This window comes from Amborella trichopoda, chromosome 9 (assembly GCF_054954075.1).
Source record: "Amborella trichopoda isolate Santa Cruz 75 chromosome 9, AtrichopodaSantaCruz75HAP2 v2.0, whole genome shotgun sequence".
Taxonomy (NCBI): domain Eukaryota; kingdom Viridiplantae; phylum Streptophyta; class Magnoliopsida; order Amborellales; family Amborellaceae; genus Amborella; species Amborella trichopoda.
Window position 1 is genome coordinate 45,211,714 of NC_142344.1, and position 21,537 is coordinate 45,233,250.

The 21,537-nt window shown below is 32.9% G+C and overlaps 2 protein-coding genes and 1 pseudogene across 6 annotated transcripts; 2 read left to right on the forward strand and 1 right to left on the reverse strand.

Annotated features, from left to right (window-relative positions):
- The first annotated feature begins 3,781 nt into the window (after positions 1–3,781).
- Positions 3,782–15,126, forward strand: LOC148780556 (hydrophobic protein RCI2A-like). 5 transcript variants are annotated; one of them, XR_016041415.1, is made up of 3 exons: positions 3,785–4,122; positions 4,570–4,785; positions 9,234–15,126. XR_016041415.1 is itself a non-coding variant. In XM_088847944.1 (3 exons), exons 1-3 carry the CDS (start codon positions 4,033–4,035, stop codon positions 9,257–9,259), a joined length of 279 nt encoding a protein of 92 aa, XP_088704070.1. In that variant the 5' UTR covers positions 3,820–4,032; the 3' UTR covers positions 9,260–15,126. The 5 variants fall into 5 exon arrangements, 4 of the variants coding, with proteins under 4 accessions (XP_088704069.1, XP_088704070.1, XP_088704071.1 ...); XM_088847944.1 differs by having other exon boundaries at positions 3,820–4,122; positions 4,570–4,700; positions 9,202–15,126; XM_088847945.1 differs by having other exon boundaries at positions 3,820–4,122; positions 4,570–4,700; positions 9,217–15,126.
- LOC148780557 (pectinesterase 3-like) lies at positions 5,924–6,642 on the reverse strand (annotated as a pseudogene).
- Positions 14,416–15,126, forward strand: LOC148780558 (uncharacterized). The gene has a single exon (XM_088847942.1). It carries the CDS (start codon positions 14,416–14,418, stop codon positions 15,064–15,066), a length of 651 nt encoding a protein of 216 aa, XP_088704068.1. The 3' UTR covers positions 15,067–15,126.
- Positions 15,127–21,537: the final 6,411 nt, after the last annotated feature.

The following is a 21,537-nucleotide window of genomic DNA, read 5'->3' on the forward strand; positions in this document are numbered from 1 at the left end:
AGTTATTTGGATTTGTAGAAAATAATTAAAATTAAAATACGAAATGAGGTCGTGACATTCAGATCGGCCCATATTCAATTTGGGCCGTTGGGCTCATATATTCATAGGAGCTAGTGGGTTAATATCAGCATTTTCATATATATATATATATATATATATATATATATATATATATATATATATATATATATATATATATATATATATATATACACATTAACATAATATAATATAATATAAGGGAAAAGTTTATATAGAGCCAAGGCTCTAAACAGTCAAATTAGAGCCTACCTAAAAAATTTCTCTAGAAGAGATTGTTTCGATGCCCAAAAATCTTCAAATTGATCATCTCAACATCAAGATGCATGGACATGAGAAAAAGTGGATTTCGAGTTTTGGAAATAGTATACTTTGTAACATATTTTTGGACCGTCAATTTTTAAGACTTTCAAGCTTTCATAGATCTGTCGATCTACACTATTTTTTAAGCTTTAAACTTCATAAATAAAGATAAAAATATATTTTAAGGCTATCACAAAAATTGCCGGAATTAAAACCACATTTCTTAGCACTATTTGAAGGTAGGCTCTAATTTGATTATTTAGAGCCTAGGCTCTATACAAACTGCTCCCATAATATAATTCTCTACAATATATATTATATATTATAAGGACACGGTTTCTATGAGACCATGTTAAAATGAGTCCCCTATTAAAAATCTATATTTGAGAAGGATTTTTGGACTTAATTTTTAAAGACGTAATCTCTAACATGGAGATCATGAAAATGAAAAAATAAATAAATTTAAAAAATTAGGAATAATAAGTTTATTAAAAAAACATTTGGACATTTAGTTTCAATTGTTTTCAGATGGACCACATACTTTAAGATGGATACTTTATACGAGACCAAATATTGTAAAAATATCGGTCCAACCCATATGAAACAATTTTTATAATATAATATAATATTATATAAAGCCGAGGCCCTAAACAAGCAAAGTAAGGTGCACTTGCAAATAGTGTCGATGAATGTGGTTTCAATATTTCAAATATTTGTGATAGGCTTAAAATTTATTTTCATCTTTAACTATAAAAATCTAAAGCTTCAAAAATAGTATAGATCAGCGTTTTAAAAAATGTCGAGTCGAACCGGACTCGCCCGGTTCGACTCGAAATTCGCGAAAAGGACCGGATCGGTTGAAAAATCGGAAATCGTCCGGTTCTAGAGAGAACCGGACGATTCCGCACAGTGACTTGCCGATTCACTGTACGAAATCGGCGAGTCCGAACAGTGAATCGGTGAGTCCATACGGTTTTTTTTTTTTTTCTTTTTGTAATCCATGATAGATTTTTTTGTAATACTTGATCGATTTTTTTGTAATCCATGATCGAATTGTTTTTGTTTTTTTGTAATCCATGATCGAATTTTTTGGTTTTTTGTAACCCATAATAGAATTTTTTGTAATCCATGATCGAAATGTTTGTTTTCTTTTCTTGTAATCCATGATGGCTTTTTTGTTTTTTTGTTTTTTTTTTGTAACCCATGATAGAATTTTTTGTAATCCATGATCGAATGTTTTGTAATACATGATCGAAATGTTTGTTTTTTTTATTGTAATCCATGATCGAAATGTTTGTTTTTTTTTTTGTAATCCATGATTGAATTTTTTGTTTTTTGCTTTTTTTGTAACCCATGATAGAGTTTTTTGTAATCCATGATTGAATTTTTTGTAATCCATGATCGAACTGTTTTTTTCTTTTTTTGTAATCCACGATTGAATTTTTTGTTTTTTTTTGTTTGTTTTTTTTTGTAATCCATGATCGAATTTTATGTAATCCATGATCGAATTTTATGTAATCCATGATTGAATTTTTTGAAAATTTGTGATTTTTTTTTTTTAATCCATGATCGAATTTTTTTTTGTAATCCATGATAGAATTTTTTTAAAATTTGTGATTTTTTTTTTTAATCCATGATCGATTTTTTTGAAAATTTGTTATTTTTTTTATAATCCATATTATTCAAAGAGAAAATGAGAGAGATGATGATTCTGAGGCCACCCTATCCCAGCCATATTATTCACATATCGAGTCCCAACAGCAACAGTGTAGGGATGAGCACGAAATACTGTAAATTAAATGCTGAATGGCGGTTCATGCAGGGAAAGAACATATCAATATTCGCATATTCATTCAAAAACATGAAAATTCTTAATGGAGTACCCTCATTTTTTATTGAATTCCTAAAAAACAATATTTATAATGAATTTTAATAATTTTTTTGAATTTTTTTTAAGCTTTATTCTGACCGATTCACTCGATTCTCGATCCGGATCGCCGATTCGCCGATCCGGATCGGTTTTTTGGAAGCCCGATCCGGATCACCGATCCGTTTTTTAAACCATTGGTGTAGATAGAGCAGATCTATGTGAACTTGAAAATCTTAAAAATTTACGGTTCAAAAATGTATTATAAGATGCCCTATTTCCAAAATTTGCACTCCATTTTTTCTCATGTCCATGCATTTTGAGGTCGAGATGATCAATTTGAGGATTTTTTAGCATCAAAACCACCTCTTTTAATAAATTTTTTGAGTTGCGCTTTAATTTAATTGATTAGAGCCTCACATTATACAAACTTTTTCCTTATATATTATATTATAGTTTATATTATGCTAATATGTATTATGTAATATTATAGAAGGAAAAGTACACAATGAGACTAGTTATCTTTAGTACATGGTGGTCACAATTCATCTTGACTATTGGATGTGAAATTAGATAGCTACAATTATTTCATTGACCAAGCTAAATCTTCAAAATAATTTCCTCGAACTTTGTTGTGAAACACCCAAGCAATGAAATTTTACATTTGGTTGTAATTGTGAATTCCTTACATCAACAGTAAATTGTTTCATTGTACACCATCACAATATATAATATAGTATAATGTAAAAAAATAATATTATTTATATAAAATATAAAATATAATTTATTTATTAAATATATTATGTAATATATAAATAAAACATTATATAATATATATTATATTGTAAATAATGAATAGTGAATAGTGGGTTAGGGTGTGAAAATAAAAACTGAGAAATGATCAATTTTATGCAAAATGAATAATTTTATGGATTTTGTTTTCCCATGCTTTCTTCCCTTAATAAACATGTGTAAGGCAATTCGCAATTTTACTAGGAAATATTTTCACACCAACCAATTTAAGGACGAGCAATATCATATGGTTTCTTGAAGTGCTAGTATATGAGGAAGATTCTTTGGCTACCATGGTGAGTAAGATATCCAAGGAAAGTACTGATCTACAATATTTTATGGGTAAGCTTTCTATGTTTTCTGTACAAAATAGAAGTTGTATCCTCCCTTTTATTCAGCCGTCCATTCTGAATAGAGGGTTAAGATTGTCCCAATCACAATGTCACTTCTTTATACTATTTTATTTTTAATTTTTTTCTATAAACTATTTTGACACCAAATTTTAGACGTTCATTCCTCTATTAAACTCGCACTAATAAAAAATAAAATAAAAATATTTTCAATAAAATAAAAAGATCAAAATGTCTTTAAAAGTTTTAACAGATATTTTAGTCATTAAATTCTATCTAAAAATTATTTTTAATATTTTTTATAGGTGCACCCCCGTGAAAAGATAATACATACCAATTTTCATATTCATATAATTTCTGTATAAAAAAAATTAAAAATAAAATATTTTGAGATATCATATTTAAAATCAACTTAACGGTTGATAGTAGGGGATGATAGACCTTGCAGGGGAAGCATATAAATCTTTCCCAAATCGGAAAATTGTATTCGCTGTCACACGGTGGGGGTCACACAATTCGCACTACCACACGTGTACACGCATAGAAAAGTCATACGCAATCATCGGATCTCACTCTTACGCGTTGTATCACACGCTTTCAATACCGCGAGTGCGGTGCACAAGTTCGTGTGTGGATTTCTCTTCTCGAACTTCTGTGTGTTCTTTTTGTCATTTTTGTATAATGGGACCAGACAGGACTGCTATCTTCTTGGAGGTTTTGATCGCCATTTTGATCCCACCATTGGGAGTTTTTCTCAGGCATGGTTGCAGAGTAAGCTCCTCTTCTTTTTGATCCTGAAACCTAGTCTCTTTTTGAATTAATAAACCCTAATCCTGTGTTTGTTTCCTTTTATTTTTGTTTATGCTCGAAACAAGAAAATCCTAATTTTTGACGCTATTTTGGCTTCCCCTTATGTATGCCAGGAACCCTAATTTTGTTTTCATTTGGAAAGAGACCCTAATTTGGCTCCATCTTCTTTCAAAGAAAAAGAGCCTGTCTGGTTGCCCCTTCCAATTACTTCTTGTACACTTCAAAGCCTCAATTTTAGTTTCCTTCTAAACCAGAGTATATTGGTTCCTTGGTCGAATTATTCCCAATTTTAAAACCAGAAACACTGTTTTTCATGTACATTCAAATAAAAGACTCTAACTTTGTATCAACCTTCATGGTTTTCAAACCGGAAAACCGTAATTTTGATTCATCCTGTTACTTTTGCAGGTTGAGTTCTGCATATGCTTGCTCCTCACTCTTCTAGGCTATCTTCCGGGTATTATCTACGCCATTTATGCAATTATAGTGGTGGATCATGAGAGGTTCAGGCCTGAATATTGGCAACCCATCAATGCATAGTTAGTAGTACTCTTTAATCGTTCTGTAATTATTCACGGCTTCTTCATGTATCAAAAGAACCTGGTCTTTCTAGTGATTTAGGAGGTATAATTCTCTTTTCTATGATTTATGTACATTAAAATTGTGCATACGCATACATGGATAGGAGATGCCTACATTTGCTACAAGCTAGCGTCGGCTTTATAATTGGGCGTGAATTGTTCATTGTGGTTGAATTTTGAGCTTTTTCCCAATAACTGTCAGTAATTTGAGAAAGAGGAAAAATATTTAGAACTACAGAACATCGTACTTGGAGTATAAAATAGAATAGAATAGAATAGTCAATCCAACTCTCTCTCTCTCTCTCTTCATTGATTTTGATGGATGAGCCCTATACTATGCTCCCTTGGAGCATAGTTTACTTCTACTCCCTTGGCCAGATGACCTTCTTGGGAGGATTTTTTCAAAATGAAATTTGGTAATGACCTTAGCATTACTAGATGATTATTCTAAAAATAAAAATTTGAAGTTGGAGTTTTCGAACACTTAGATTTCACCCTCTAAAAATTTGGACGGTTTCTATTCAATCTTGAGACATTATTTTTTTCAGACCTTAGGAAGTTTTTTTTATTAAGAATCTCTTTGTTAAAGAGATTATATCTCCAGTGTGGCACAGTCTTAGGGGGCAGATGTGAAATGGGCTTGTTTTGGATAATCGGGGGACTGGGGATGTGCGACTAGATTTGAAAAAGGTCCTCTTCACAGTCAAGAGCACATACCTGACTGCCCGAATTTAAATCTAATGCTAGCGATTTATGTAATGCCCCCCTTCCAATCCTGCCTTTGACATATCAAAGAAGGAAAAATAATAACAATATATGATTTCGACTTTACAGGGAGTAAATAATAGGGAAAATATCACCGTATCTCCTATTTTTGGCTTTCATTTCTCAAGAGACCCAGGAATTTAAACTATTTCTTACGGCATAAAGTCTCTATCTTTTCTATCTTCATACCCCCTAGACCCCTTTGACCCTATATTATTCACCTAAACATTTTGTAAAATGACTCCACCTTTATCTCTAACAACTCCGTAACTCTCTCTCAGAAAACTCCGTGTCTCACCGTTCCTTCTCTCAAAACTCCGTGTCTCACCTCTCTCTTTTGAAATTGAGATAGCTGTCTCCAATGAGAACATGAAACCTGCACACAAATTTAAAGGAAAAGAGTGAGTTGCTTCTTTTTATAGGCCGTCTGTGTAAGCAACTCTAGTGGCCTTTAACCACTCCCCTCCTTGTATGAACTCCCCCAAAGTAAACTTCTCAGCCGTCTTCACATCAGTTATCACATGGTAGCCCGGCCACTTTAGGCGCCAGCTTGATCCCGTGCCTGGTCCGCTGTTCATATACTCTGCATAGTATAATGTCTTCAATGCAAATTTCCCACTCCATGGCAGCCATTCTTCTGCTGCTATATGGTCCTTGATGTTCTTCTGCATATATATACTGTTCGAGAATATTATTTCCATGGTCGTCCCAAGTAGGTGGGGAGCTTGTTCTTGACGGGACTAAGTCGGTGCTAGCTGAATTTGTTGAAACTGGATAGTGGTGCCTGTGTTTTGGTTGGGGTCAGTACGCCCTTGGGCTGTTACGAGGTTTTGTTGGTTGGACGTGGGCTTGTGGGCGATGATGGTGCAATTCTGCAGTAGGACAACAACATTACCAAAGATGAAGTCGATGGTGCCGGAAATGACAGAGTCACGGTAGAATTGATGTTGGGAGTGGGCATAGAGAGTGTCCTAGTAGGCTTCGATGCGGCACATGTTTATGATAGACTTGTCAGCGCCCACGCGCAAGGCCACTGCGTTGTGCTTCTCGGGCTGGCGGTGTTCTCGAAACAGATGTCCTGTGCTATGAAGCCTTCTTGCACTGCCTCTCTCTCTCTCTCTCTCACCTCTCTCATCCTCTCGTTCTCTCTGGATGTCTCCAACTCCCAATTTGGTCACCTTTAAATTCGTATCTCCGGCTCGAGCCATCCATATTTCTCTCTCTCTTTCTCTCTCTTGTTTCAGGCAAAAAGAGGAGAGGGGAGAGAAATAAGGGAACTCCTCCGTCAACCAAATTACCGGCTTTAGCCCTCGTTGGAACTCGCTCTCCTTATTGTCCCCATCTTCCTCCTCTATATGGATGGAATCCAGCGACCTCCGACCCGCCAGAAAACTGCTTTCACTCATCGGGAATCAGCCTTCCTCCTCCATTAAACCACCCACCTTTCCCTCTACATAAACCCATCTCCTCTCTCCACCACCCAAGAACCGCCCTTGATCACAATAAAACAATCTTCGTCGCTAGAAAACCACCCATCATCGCCAGAGTCCAAGCCCTTGTGGCCGGAAACTGCCGCAATTTGGCCGGAAAAAGCACCATTTGCATTGCCCGTGCAAAACCTGCCATTAAGACAGGCGGCCTCTTTGCCATAGCAGCTCCACCTCTGGCTTCCATGGTTTAGATCCCCTTTAGCTTTCCTATCAATGTTGGCCATCACCTTCATAAAGCTCCTCTCCTCCTCATTCACATCATTCAATGGCATAACATTATTCTCTCAATTGAGTTTGAGTTTTTTGATTGTTCATATTTGTTCTTTAGAAACTCTTTCCATTTTTGGGGGCAAAAAAAAATAGATGCAAGTTTTGAGAGAGATAGGGATGGAGTCATTTTATAAAATGTTTTGGTCAATAATGTATGGTCAAAGGGGTCTAGGAGGTAGGACGATAGAAAAGATAGAGACTTCATGCCGTAATAAATAGTTTAAATTCTTGGGTCTCTTGAGAAATGGAAGCCAAAATTAGGGGGTAAGGAGATTTTTTCCCGTTATTATATTCTTCTTTTTCTTTACCCTCGTTCTGTGTTTTACAACAAAACAGATTGGATCACCCTGTTTGGAACCAATATGGTACTGGTTTGTGTTGAACAAACCCTGTATTCGCTATAATATTTCCCAGGAATTATTTTCATTGGCCATTCTCTTGCTCTACTTCCTCTCCCTCTACTTGGACATGCATGTGCCTAAGTTTTAACATAGGTGTATTTCCTCTTTTGTAGATACTGTGTTTTCTTTTACGTTTTTAAATCTTGGATCCTTATCATGTACACAGCTTGAAACATGGCTATCCTCTTTTTTTTTGTTCATTGCTTTTGCTGTATTTGCCTTTGCTTCACTGGGATATGCCTGGGTACTCTCTTGCTCTACTGCTCCTCCCTCAGCTTGGATGCGATTCTACGTTTTAACATATGCTTTCTTCGCATTTTCTTTTTCGTTTTACATAACTTGAAAACAGCCATTCTCTTTAACAATTCTTGCTCTCCTGTATTCTCTTGAACCTCGGCTTTACTTTATTAGGTAAAGCCGCATCTCAAAAGTCTGCCAGAAAATGCAGTTCTGGCACTAATCGCTTGCAAATCTATTTCTGCCACTGAACATGGAATTTGAAGCTAAAAAATGGTGCCAATATGGCAGATCTATGAACACTTGAAATGGTTAGTCTAGAAAACATGTTACAAGATCAATCACTTCTAGGGCTTGAAATCTTTAATAATAAATTGCAAATATTCATTTTACAAATGTAAAATTTATAAGAACTTGATGCTTTTCATAGAAGAATAGGTTTTAATTAGAGTCACTGTTATTATCATCACCATTTTACTATATCTAGTTAATTTTAAAGTTTAGGTGTTGATTACCTAAATGCAATATGAGTATGTTACATTTATTGATATTTTTTGATATTATTTATAGGGTGCGGTTTGTGTAGAGCCGAGGCTCTAAACGATCAAAGTAAAGCGCACTTCTAAATAGTGTTGAGAAATGTGGTTTCAATATTGGAAATCTTTGTGACAACCTTAAAATATAAAATTTAAAGCTTCAAAAATAGTGTAGATCAAGCGTATCTATGAAAACCGGAAAATCTCAAAAATTGACGGTCCATAAATGCGTTACAAGATGCACGATTCCCAAAACTTGAAATCCAATTTTTTCACATGTCCATGCATCTTGATATCGAGATGGACCAATCTGAGGATATTTGGGCATCAAATCAACGTCTTCTAGTGAAATTTTTGAAGTGGACTCTAATTTGATTGTTTAGAGCCTCGGCTCTATATAAACTTTTTCCTTATTTGTATTCTGTGCCTTGCAAGTGGAGGTGTGAAGTTATAATCATAGCTCTGTGCTTTGTAGTTAATTTTAATGTGTAGGAGTTAGTTATATAAATGAAGTAAGTGTAGTGGATGAATGGATGTTTGCTCCATACTTTTTGTTGAAGTGCACGTGTTAACTAGAATCTTGGATGCATGTGGTTTGAGTGATGAGGATAATGTTGATGATTGATGACTACACTGTGGCAAGCTATATGCCTTCTATGGCAGAAATAAAGGCTCTTAGATTTAAGAAGTATGGAACATGTGTAATTAGATAATTAGGTTAGTGGATTTGAGCAACTAGTGATTAAAAGAATGAATGAAGCTTATGCACCAGTAGTACTGTTTCTGCACCAGTTGTGCTGTTTTGGATCACAGTTTGACTGGAGTTTAAGAATGGAGCTAATGCAAGTGGAATTCTCATGGTGTTCATCGTATCATTATATTTCCTTTTTTCTGAATGTGCGAGGAGGAGAGTAGTAAAACTCGTGAAATCGAACTGAAGCTACTGCTGAATGTAAAGGACTTCAGCTGATGCGGTTGTGCATCTACTAACTCCCAACTTAAATCCATTTATTTGGTTTCTAACAAATGGAACTGATACAGCTGTAACTACAGTGGTGTTCAACATTTAATTCTAGCACCATGAACTGAACAATTTAGTCTGTTCTGTTAAACAGTAGTTAATTCTGTTTCCAATCCTTTTGTAGTGTTCAATATTTAACTGTTAAATTCCTCTACTCCGACTGTGACTCACTAATTAAAATGCCAATCAAGAGAAAAAGAATAACCAAACAACATTCTATTTGCAACTCATAGAGTTCGATTTGCAAGGATGACCTGATAATTGGATTTGTAATTGGAAGTTGATTTGGTTGGTCGTGATGAAATTGAAATGCATGACTATGATCAAGTGGGAGTAATGTTTCAATTCCCCACACAGGGCGACTTATTTGCCGCTTGTTTGGCCTTCTAATATCTATGATATGAAACTGCAATTCATTAGTACGAATAAATGTTATGTGAAACCTATGCTAGTTTGGAGATTTGTCTTTTACTTTAGGAGGTAATATTTGGTAATTTTCTTTTTCTTGAGAAGGTACCCAATTTGTTTAGAACATTAAGTATATATTTCATGAATTACTATTCACTCTAGGGAGCTTTTATGTGGACAATCTTTTTTAGTAATAAAATATGGGAAAGATTTGTATGATTCCCCCACAGCATACAAGTTCTATCCTCCCCTTATCATCCAGCCGTTCAATTTTGATTAAGAGAGCTTCTTACCGTTTGATTTTAGATCCGATATCTCGAAGTATTTTATTTTTGATTTTTTTATAGAAATTGTATGAATACGAAATTTGGTACGTGCCATCTTCTCATTGGGGTGTACCTATACAAAATATTAAAAATAATTTTTCGATAAAATATAATGATCAAAATACCATTTGAAACTTTAAGCGGGCATTTTAATCTTTTTATTTTATTGAAAATATTTTTATTTTATTTTTCATTAGTGCGAGCTTAACAGAGGAATGGATGTTTAAAATTTGGTGTCAAAATAGTTTATAGCAATGGTTTAAAAAACGGATCGGTGACCCGGATCGGGCTCCCAAAATATCGATCCGGATCGGTGAATCGGCGATCCGGATCGGGAATCGGGTGAATCGGTCGGTATAAAGCTTAAAAAAAATCTGAAAAAATTATTAAAATTCATTATAAATATTGTTTTTTAGGAATTCAGTAAGAAATGAAGGTACTCCATTAAGAATTTTCATGTTTTTGAATGAATATGTGAATATTGATATGTTCTTTCTCTGCATGAACCGTCATTCAGCATTTAATTTACATCACACAAAAGGATAAACATAGAATTATCATGGAATAAGTATATCAATATATATGGACTACAATAAAGCATAAGATTAGTAACATATGATCTAAAAATAAAATGATAGACGACGTTATTGTTCTTCTTGGTCACGCTGGTGCCATTGATTGAATTCGTTTAACAATTCATTGATTCGATCTAAAAACGAATCATCGATATTAGCAGGCGTCTGACTATTCCCAAATCCCTGAGTGTTAGTGTTTTGTTGTGTTCTCAATCTAAAATCCCCGAAGATTGTCCATCCTTCATGCTCACCTGCACCGTCGTGTTCATCCCTACACTGTTGCTGTTGGGACTCGATATGTGAATAATATGGCTGGGATAGGGTGGCTTCAGAATCATCTATCTCTCTCATTTTCTATTTTGAATAATATGGATTAAAAAAAAAATTAACAAATTTTCAAAAAAATCGATCATGGATTAAAAAAAAAAATGACAAATTTTCAAAAAATTCTATCATGGATTAAAAAAAAAAATTCGATCATGGATTAAAAAAAAAAAATCACAAATTTTCAAAAAATTCTATCATGGATTACAAAAAAAAAGTCGATCATGAATTAAAAAAAAAAAATCACAAATTTTCAAAAAATTTAATCATGGATTACAAAAAATTCGATCATGGATTACATAAAATTCGATCATGGATTACATAAAATTCGATAATGGATTAGAAAAGAAAACAAACAAAAAAAAACAAAAAATTTGATCGTGGATTACAAAAATAGAAAAAAACAATTCGATCATGGATTACAAAAAACTCTATCATGGGTTACAAAAAAAACAAAAAACAAAAAATTCGATCATGGATTACAAAAAAAAAAACAAACATTTCGATCATGGATTATAAAAAAAAAACAAACATTTCGATCATAGATTACAAAATATTCGATCATGGATTACAAAAAATTCTATCATGGGTTACAAAAAAACAAACAAAAAACAAAAAATTCGATCATGGATTACAAGAAAAAAAAACAAACATTTTGATCATAGATTACAAAAAATTCGATCTTGGATTACAAAAAAAAAAAAAAAAACAATTCGATCATGGATTACAAAAAAAATCAATCAAGTATTACAAAAAAATCTATCATGGATTACAAAAAAAAAAAAAAAAAAAAAATTTCGTTCGGGACTCGCCGATTCCGTACAGTGAATCTGCGAGTCACTGTGCAGAATCGTCCGGTTCTCTCTAGAACCGGACGATTCCTGTTTTTTTGCCGATTCGATCCGTCCATGTCGATTCCCGAGTCCGGTTCGACTCGGCGTTTTTTTAAACACTGGTTTATAGAAAATAAATTAAAAATAAAATAGTGTAGAGATGTGATATTGTGATTAGAGCAATAGTAGTCAGAGTGGACGGTTGGATAAGGGGGAAGATAGGATAAAGGGGAGGATAGAATTTCTATGATGTAGGAGAAGCATGGAAAGCTTGCCCTTCATTAAGTGACCAGCTCTAAAATGGTAGTGTGATCCAGTACAGAGTGGGCAAGAGCGATTGAGAGTTTTAAAAATGCTCTAGGTGAAGACTTCCTCTAACAACTTTGGCCAAAGATGAAAAGAGGTTTAAGTTAACAAAGTCAGAGCTACCTATGGAGGTTTGTTGCGTGATGACGTAGGAAAATTTACAAAGTTTGAGACGTATCAAAGAAAAATTTGCGGGCATTTACAAAATGTCATAAGTTGGTGCAATAAAGTGTCCAAGCCATCATAGAGATTTTACCCTTTTTAGGCTGAGATGGTGGATTTGTGCCACGGTTCTACAATTTCTTTTAAGGGAAAATTTCATATAGAATTTTAATTTCTCGTATTATTTTATGGTCGATCTTATTTTCGTTTTTTTTTCAAGCGGTATAAGAAAACCTTTAAAGATTTCACTATACTCTTTAATCTATTATCTCTCTTTTAATTATAAAAATTAGCTCCAACAAATTTTTTTATACCATTTCAACTCAAAATTTTTTTTAATGAGTGGAAATACCATTTCAACTCAAAAACTTTTTTAATGGGTAGAAAGCGAAAAAGCGGGTTAAAAACGTTTTTGGGATAAAATGATATAAAAAGATTTATTGGGGTTAAATTTTATGGTAAAAAATCAATAAAAGAGGGAAATAAGAAATGATGGGTACGGTGAAATATTTAGCGATTTTTTTATGCTGTTTGAAAGAAAAACGGAAAGAGAACCTACTCTGAAATAAAATGAAGAATTAAGGTTCTATATGAAATTTTCCTTCTTTTAATCATGTCTACCGTGAGGTGAACAACATTGTGAATGGGCTGGCAAAGTCCGGGGTATATTTGGTTAAAACATTTGTTGACGAGCTCTTACCCAATCTTGTCAGATTTACTTCGGGTTTTTTTTCGGTGTGTTGAGAAAAATGAAGCAACTCAGTGCTGCGGATGATTTAGGGGAAGACTTCTGATTTTTTTAATTTTATATATATAAAAAATGAAAACATTAAAAATAAAAATTTCAAAAAAAAAAAAAAACTTTTATATAATATTCTTTTGCTTGGGCTGATTAGGATGAAGCTTCGATCGAATCTGCCCAAAGCAGACCTGAAACTGACCGAAGCAGCTCGAAGTGACAATACCAATATAAAAAAATAATGAAATACTTTTACATAGATATTTCTTTGTTTGGGGCAAATAGGCTGAAGCTTTAGACCAAAGTAGTGTTCGCAAAACCGAGCGAACTAACCGCTAACTGCCTTGTTAGATCGAAATCGACCAGTGGCCGGTTTCGATTTTGGGCGGTTTTGGGCAGTTTTGGTGATCAATCGATATTTAAAAAAAAAATTTTCAAAAAATATATATAAATTCTCAAAAATAAGGAATTTGATTTGTAATGTATTTTTTAATATTTTTTACATTTAATAAATATTTTTTAAAAAATGGTCATTAATATTCACTTTTATATTTTCTCATCTTTTTTATAAAATTATTAAAATACCCTTGGACACAAATTGATTCGTTGAAATCTAATTTTTTCATTTATTTTCAATTTTATTTGAATGTGTTTTGTTTTAATCATTCTTTATATGTTTTTTATATTTTAATAGATTTTTTTTTGTATTATTTTTTTACGTTTTTCAACACTTTGACTGCTCGGGACTTGCTCGGTTAGATATGTTGAATCGGTCGGTTTACTGTTTAAGCAAGTTAAACCGTTTTTGGACACATATTCAGTTAATTCCAATTCGATTTTGTGAATACTCGATGGAAGCGACGGCACCGGGCTCCACTTCACTTGCTTAAAATCTTAAAAACTTCGGCCTCTTTAGCCCGAATCGAATTTTACAACATTGCTCTTTTCAGTACGAGCTTTTTGTAATTTTTTCCTAAGCAATAAAGTTTTGTAATATTGCAAAAAAAAAAAAAAAAAAAAAAAGTTTAGTTTGGGGAATTTTGGGTTTTTAAGTAGACAGAGATGAAACCTGTCAGAGCAAGAGCAAGACAAAGAATGAGCCCGTATGGGGGTTACCTACAAAATAACCGACAACTGCCGGTCGCCGCCCCCAAAATACAATAAACAAACAGGAAACTTTAGATAGATATAAATAGAAAATTCCAGATTCTAGCAGATAAAGCAAAACACTAGATTTGTGGACACGAACCAGAAACAAAGAAACGAAAGCGGGTTTTACAATGGAAGGTCATCGTCTCCAAGCCTTCCTCAGAAACCAGCACCAGAGCCCCATTTCCTCTCTCCTCCCACACAAGCTCAATGTCCCCACTTCCTCTCTCCTGCAACAGAGGCCTAAGCATCCCAATTTCTCTCACCTCCCAAACAATCACACTTCCTCTCTCCTCCCACTGGTTCCCAAGAGCCCTAATCTCTATCTGCTCCTGCACAAACCCATAAGCCCGAACCTCTCTCTCTTATCGCAGAAGCCCACCCCCCTCGCTGCTCTCCAAGGAGACAACACACCACCACCACTGCCGGAATCCAATCTATCTTCACCAGAATCTGACCTAAACATGCCGGAATCTGAACTTCCAGTAATCAGATTCAGGCGAGGCTCGAGGAGGAGGTTAAAGCAACAGGATGGAGACGACAAGCCAAAGCCAAAGGCTCCACCTCCAAAGAAAGATTGGGAGTCGATGAATTTTGCTGAGAAGGCAGCTGAGCTATATGTTGGGGAGAAGGGGGTGTTATTTTGGCTCAATAAGGCTGCTTATGCGTCAATTTTTGTTGTTGTTGGTGGCTGGATATTGTTTAGGTTTGTTGGACCATCTCTTGGATTGTACCAGCTTGATTCTCCTCCTTTGCCACCCTCCACCATGGTCAATAATTGAAGGGTGCGGTTTGTCTAGAGCCGAGGCTCGAAACAATCAAAATAAAGGGCATTGTTCAAATAGTGTTGAGAAATGTAGTTTCAGTACAGGAAATCTTTGTGATAGGCGTTAAAATATATGTTTACATTTAATTATAAAAAGGTTTAAAAAATAATGTCCATCGAACGACGACGAATCTATCAAAAAGATGCATTATTTTCAATTTTTGAAATCCATTTTTTTCTTTTCTATGTATTTTGAGGTCGAGATGATCAATTTGATGACATTTAGGTATCAAAATAACCTCTTCCAGTGAAATTTTTGAGATGCACTCTAAATTGATCGTATAGAGTCTTGGCTCTATAGAAACATTTTCCATAACAAAGTCTAAAACCTCCACCACCAAAGTTTTAACTTCAATGGACAATAGTGTTTTTGGTTTTATATATATATATATATCTCTCTCTCTCTTTCTCTCTCTCTCTCTATATATATATATATATATATATGACAGTGATTTCAAGCAACGGTTGTATAGTAATATAATGTCAATCTTCAAAAAATATGTTAGGGCTATTTGTTTCATCTAAATTTTAAAATATACATTTTTTTCATTCTAATGAACAATTACAAAAAAAAAAAAATTTAAAAAACAACCTCAAATGTATTTTTTTAGCCCTATTATCATAGGTCGTCTATTTTATTAAGATGCTTAGATCTAGGTTTTAGAAAGATTTTTTGTTTTCCAATTGTTTTAGATGGCTTTATTACCAATTAGCTGAACAACTTAAAAAAAGAAAAAATTGATTTTGAGTTTATTATCATTAGATCTTGAAATTCACCAAATGAACGGTCTAAATTCGTTGTTGGAGAGGATTTATTTTGACCATATCTAGGGTTCAAATCGATTTTTTTTTTCAGTATTGATTATAGAAATGAAGACAGTGTGTATGCAAAATTTTGGATCACACAAATACCACAAACATGGTTTTCTAGAAGTGTGGTTGCATTATACTATATATATATATATATATATATATATATATAGAAAAAGGTTGTAACCCGGTGCTGGTCTCGCCTAAGCAGGGCCCTAAGAGGGATGGGCTGAAAACGGTCATAACCTTTGGTTTATGCATAAAGCAATCGCTTTCAGGACTCGAACTCACACTCTTCCACTGGCTACCCGAGCTTTTTACCTTCACCCCATGATGACCGCTTCCTTCTATCTCTCTCTATATATATACATATGAAGTATCTACACAAACATATATGGGCAATATGCTATAGTGATCTCACCCATCGTGTCATTCCTGTCAGGTTTTTTTTGGGCGGCGAGGATTTTTCGATCGCAACGGACATAGCATGTCTGTGACGGTACCATCACAGATATGCTATGTCCGTAGCGGTCAAACAATCTACATAAATCGCCACGGACCACGCGTCGTCTATTGCGGCTCCGTTCAATAAACCGTCATGGACATAGCAAGTCCGTGATGGTGGCGAACACTATTCATTGTCACCTATAGGCATTTTTTAACTTTTTCCATATATATATATGGAAATTATTTTCGAATGTCACTTTTTTATAATTGTTCATTAGAATGAAAATAGTGTATATTAAAATTTGGATCAAACAAAGAGCTTTAATATGGTTTTTGAAGATTGTTGCATTATACTACTCTATAACTGTTACATGAAATCACTGCCATATATATATATATATATATATATTATAGGAAATACAGCGGTCTTAGCATCTAGATCCGAAGACCTTTTATTAAATTTACGATGTCCAACTCTATCCCAATATAAATGGTATAAAGATGTATCTTTTTCCCGTTTATTACTTAGAGAAGATAGTCAGCTTGAACATTGGAAAGAAAAATTCATAGCTGGATTACCCTATTTATTTGTTGAAAAGATAAAAGAACGTCTTAAAAATAAAAATGGTGGTATAATAAATTATTCTAAATATACGCTAGGAGAATTATCTGCTGAAATATGTGCTAAAGGATTAGCATTATGCACAGATTTGAAATTAAAGAAACAACTTGATAAACAAAAATGACTGGTAGAAAAGAATTAGGCAATTTTTGTGAACAATTTGGCTACCATATAGAAAAAGATAAAATTCATAAATCTCATAAAAAATACATAAATCTAAACAAAAAGAAAAATATCATTCTAAGAAATATAAACATAGAGAGAAAAGAGATAAATTTATCAAACGATTTGCTGCTAAATATTCTGCCTTTAAGAAAAAGAGCAAAAAAAAATTACCTGTCTGCTATAAGTGTGGCAAAGTTGGCCATTATAAAAGCTAATGTAAAGTCAAGAAGAAAATTGAAACTATTATATTAGATGAATCCGTAAGAAATAATCTATTTGACTTAGTACAAATATATAATTCCTCGACTAGTTCTGATTCCTATATTACCATCATTATGTTCAATTATTCTATCTGGAATACTTTGAACAGGACATTGTGAAGGTTGATGATCATTATGTATTGACCATGATTGTGGTAGAACTATTTCTGACCATGATATAGTTCTGAGGACAATAGTATTAGATTTTTCTATATTTGTTTGAAATAATATAGTTTGTCCCCTCGTATCTACTTGAAGTACATTAGGACATAAAGTAATCATAACTTTATAATATAGTCGATATATTATGGCAATATTTTGGGATCTTATTCTCATGTCAAATCCCTGTGTTTTCAGGTTTAAGGATAAAACAATTAAAATATTACCAGCTCGAAGTTCTGTTACCATTTATAACAGACCTTCTAAAAGATTAGTAACATCAGAACAGAGACCTATATCCCGAAATAGTCAAACATCTGAACCACAAATTCAAGGATTACTTAGAACATTTGAAAATGTTATTATTCCTCAATATAAACCAGCCCAAGATGAACCTGATGAATCAGAATTTCATACATTAACTCTTCAAAAGGAAGAAAAAATCAATAAAACTCACATTACAAATGATTATTTATCTGAGGAAAACAATCATATTGGGCATTGGTATCTTAATACTTTTGAACCTAGATTAGTAGAATTATTCCATAAAAAGTTTAATACATTTATTAAAAAAAGAGAAAACAACAATATATTTCTTTGATTGGTTCAGAAAAATATGTAGTGATAAAAATAATAAAATACCTGATTTTGAAGTAAATACTCTTGAATCCCAATTTACTAAATTTAATACTACTAGTGGCAAAGAAATTACTTGTATCCATCATCCAGAACGAAGTCTCACCATTAAAGGCGTTAGTAAACAACCTCCAGAAAAAGATGCAGAGGAATCAAGTAGTTTTACTCAAATCGTTGTATACGAAACTACAACAACCCCATATAAATTAACTACTTCAGATGTCACAAGATTGGACTTACTTCCTCATATAATTGAACAAAATAATTATACAAATCTTTACTTACAAACATTAGGTAAACAAACTGTACGAATTGAAAATCTTTTATCTCCAGCTCCATCCATTCCTGTACCAAAACAATTACTATTCAAACCTCCTCCCGAATTAAATAAAGAAAAATTTCTTATTGGAGATGATAATAAAACATTAATAGATCAATTAATATCAAAATTATCTAAACTTGATATTACAAATAAAGCAAAAGAAAGGGTTCCTGAATAAGAAACGTTAATGCTTCAAGAAGAATTTGATGAATCTCTAAATGATACAATTGAAAATAAAGAACAAGCATTTAATCAGTCTATGACATCTAGTCCACATACAAATGAAATCCACAGAATTACATATTCTAAAAATTGGAAGCCTGCAACAGCCTTACCATATCATAGAAGACCAACACCGGTTGATATCCAATTTGAAGAAGCTTTCATATCTAATACTTCTTCCTATTCAGGAAGAACTTTAGTAAACTGGAATATAGATGGAATTTCTGAACATCAAATCTTCGATACTATAAGACATATGACAATGTATGCATCTGCATGAAAAATGGTAGGAACCCATGATCAAGAAATAGCAAAAGCCATAATCTGTCGTTTTACAGGATGGTTACGTGGATGGTGCGATTTTCACCTCCCAGAATCCATTAAAAAAAAACAATTAAATAATACACGACAATGGACTGTCAAAAATGAACAAAACCAAGATGTCATGTGTATAAAAAGTGATGTTGTTAATACATTAATTTATACTATTACTCTCCATTTTATAGGAAATACAGCGGTCTTAGCATCTAGATCCGAAGATCTTTTATCAAATTTACGATGTCCAACTCTATCTCATTATAAATGGTATAAAGATGTATTTTTTTCCCGTTTATTACTTAGAGAAGATAGTCAGCTTGAATATTGAAAAGAAAAATTCATAGCTGGATTACCCTATTTATTTGCTGAAAAGTAAAAGAACGTCTTAAAAAAAAAATGGTGGTATAATAAATTATTCTAAATATACGCTAGAAGAATTATCTGTTGAAATATGTGCTGAAGGATTAGCATTATGCACAGATATGAAATTAAACAAACAACTTGATAAACAAAAAATGGCTGGTAGAAAAGAATTAGGCGATTTTTGTGAACAATTTGGCTATCATATAGAAAAAGATAAAATTCATAAATCTCATAAAAAAATACACAGATCTAAAAAAAAAAGAAAAATATCATTCTAAGAAATATAAACATATAGAGAAAAGAGATAAATTTATCAAACGATTAGCTCTTAAATATTCTGCCTTTAAGAAAAAGGGCAAAAGAAAATTACCTGCCTGCTATAAGTGTGGCAAAGTTGGCCATTATAAAAGCCAATGTAAAGTCAAGAAGAAAATTGAAACTCTTATATTAGATGAATCCGTAAGAAATAATCTATTTGACTTAGTACAAATATATAATTCCTCGACTAGTTCTGATACAGACTCTCAATCCAGTAGTGATATGTCATTACTAAGAAATATACAAGATGAAAATCTTATTTGGTCAGAAACATCAGATGAATCTGATAATGATCCATGCGAACAGTGCTCTGATAAACTTCCAATTCATAGTCTTCATACCTTGACAAAAGAAGATAATTTTATTCTCGATCTGATAGAAAAAATATCGGATCTTGATGATAAAAGGCAAGTTATCACACAATTTATTAATTTAACTAAAGAAAAACCCAAACCAGTTGCTTTAATCAAACCTCCAGATGAATATAATTTCTCTACTATAATGAAAAGAATCAGCCAACATGAAGCTATTCATAAAGAACCCACTATTGCTGACCTCAAAAAAGAGGTCAATAATATTAAAAGTGAAGTATCTCAATTAAAACATATGATACAAATACTTGAGTTACAAAATAACGCTTCAGAAGCCGCAATTGAAAATGATGATATTGAATTTGATAATTTAGTCCATACTTATAATCATAAAAACACACCTGAATCTTCAAGAGTCAAAATAAAAGAAGACGATATTACATCTGTCAATATACTTAATAAAGTAATTACTCAAAAATGGTTTGTATTAATCAAATTTGTAATCAATAATGGGTATGCCTTCCAATCTTTAGCCATAATAGACTTTGGAGCAGATTTAAACTGTCTCAATGAAGGATTAGTACCTACTTAATATTTTGATAAAACAATTCAAATCTTAAACACTGCTGATGGTAGTAGATTATATATTAAATATAAATTATCAAATGCCATGATCTGTAATAATGAACATTGTTTTTCAACCTCGTTTATCATGGTTAAAGGATTAAGTCAAGCTGTTATTCTTGGTGTACCTCTTCTGACTTTACTTTATCCCATGACAATTACTCATATAGGGATAGAAACACATATACACGGTACTCCAATCCAATTTGAATTCTTAGATAAACCCAAAATCAAAGAAATCAACACTGTCAAAACAATTATGAAACAAAAAGAACACTTTTTATGTTCTTTACAAACAGAAATTCGATATAAAATAATATGTGAGAAATTACAAACCTCTGAAGTAATACAAAAAATACAATCCCTTAAAACATTAATAGAAAAAAAAAAAATGTGATGATTTACCTAATGCATTTTGGAATAGGAAATAACATATTATTAGTTTACCCTATGAGCCTGATTTTGATGAAAATAAAATACCAACAAAGGCTAGACCAATTCAAATGAATACTGAACTAGTACAAACATGTAAAACAGAAATAGAGGATCTATTACAGAAAAAACTCATAAGACCTAGTCAATCTCCTTGGAGTTGTTCAGCTTTTTATGTAAATAAAAATGCTGAAAAAGAAAGAGGAGCTCCTCGTTTAGTTATTAATTATAAACCTCTTAATAAAGTTCTACAATGGATTAGATATCCAATTCCGAATAAAAAAGATTTATTAGACAGACTTGTAAATGCAGTCATCTTTTCTAATTTTGATATGAAGTCAGGGTTTTCGCAAATACAAATTAAAGAAGAAGATAAATACAAAACAACATTTAATGTACCATTCGACCAATTTGAATG